The 1,167-nt window shown below is 41.8% G+C and overlaps 1 protein-coding gene across 1 annotated transcript in view; it reads right to left on the bottom strand.

Moving 5' to 3' along the window:
- Positions 1 to 1,167, bottom strand: part of LOC119590894 (putative protein TPRXL) — a 7,389-nt gene that overhangs the window by 5,843 nt on the left and 379 nt on the right. Inside the window, exon 2 of the mRNA XM_037939631.1 lies at positions 742 to 1,166. Coding sequence (XP_037795559.1) covers positions 742 to 1,166 — 425 coding nt within the window. The remainder of the gene's footprint in view (positions 1 to 741; position 1,167) is intronic.

Here is a 1,167-nt window from a genome sequence, read left to right as displayed (position 1 = left end):
CAGATATTTATAGATCAAAATGCACAGAAAAAGAGCAGTGAAAAGGCAGAGGAGGAGAGGAGAGAACAACAGCAAAGATTTTAGAAAAGAAATTAAGCAAAACTCACATCAGAAACAAACCTTGAACAAACCTCTCTTTGTAAATGGTTAATAATCATTAATGAGGATTTGTTAATTAAGGCCAGAAGAATTCCACTCAAGAGACCTTGGAACACCACAAGAGCTCTCCCAATGATGCCACAAGTTTTGTGTTTTTTCCCCAAGCACAAAAAATTGAGTTAGTAAGAATAAAGAACCCATAGACTTCTGCCCCTACTTGGAGGAGGATCAGGCCATCAGATTCATTCTTCCTCTTTACTAAAACCAATACAGAAGCCATGGCTGTTATGCATCTCGTATACATGGCCACATTTTGGAAACTTTTTTAGGTTCTCTCTCTGGTTATCTGGTTGTGTGTGCAATTTACTGGTATTAATTCTTTTTTACAGGTCATTATTGTTATAGTTTGTTTTAATAATTTTGTTAATGACCGCATGCATTCATAATCACATCTTCATGGTCTAGATAGCAATTTACATTGTTGCTAGTAGATGACAGGAGCCAAGCATGAGACTGTGAATTCAATTTTGCTGTAGATTTCAAAGCACAGTAATTAATCTTTATCTGATAGTCTTTGTATATGAGATTCCATAGCATCAGGGTTCAGCCAAAGAAAGAGGAAGAAAAAAAAGAGAGACCTACCTTACTGGCTCAGGAGTTTTCCTGTGCATGGGGGGAGTGTGAGTGACCGAGGTGGTGGTGGCAGGCACCCCTTGACTACTGCCAGTGCCTCCCCAGGCCTCCCGTTGGCCTGTACTAAGATTGGGCATGTGACTGGGTGTGGGCCAGCTGCTGGCCATCTCCCGCACAGACCCGCTCGTTCCCATCACGCCACCAGACGTGGTAGTTGTACTGCTGCTTCCTGAGCTTGATGAATGATCACTACTGCTACTACTACTGTGGATGTCCCGACCACTACTGGACACGTTATTATAAAAACTACTATGACTTGAACGAGGAGGTAACACTTGGGTGTATGGATTTGAATACTGGCTATAAGCCTGTGAGTAAGGCTTTGGGGAATAATTTAATGGAGAAAATGTTTGTGTGGGCAATGGGACAGCATAC

This window comes from Penaeus monodon, chromosome 28 (genome assembly GCF_015228065.2).
Source record: "Penaeus monodon isolate SGIC_2016 chromosome 28, NSTDA_Pmon_1, whole genome shotgun sequence".
In the NCBI taxonomy this organism is placed as follows: Eukaryota; Metazoa; Arthropoda; class Malacostraca; order Decapoda; family Penaeidae; genus Penaeus; species Penaeus monodon.
This window is presented reverse-complemented; position numbering and strand designations above follow the sequence as displayed.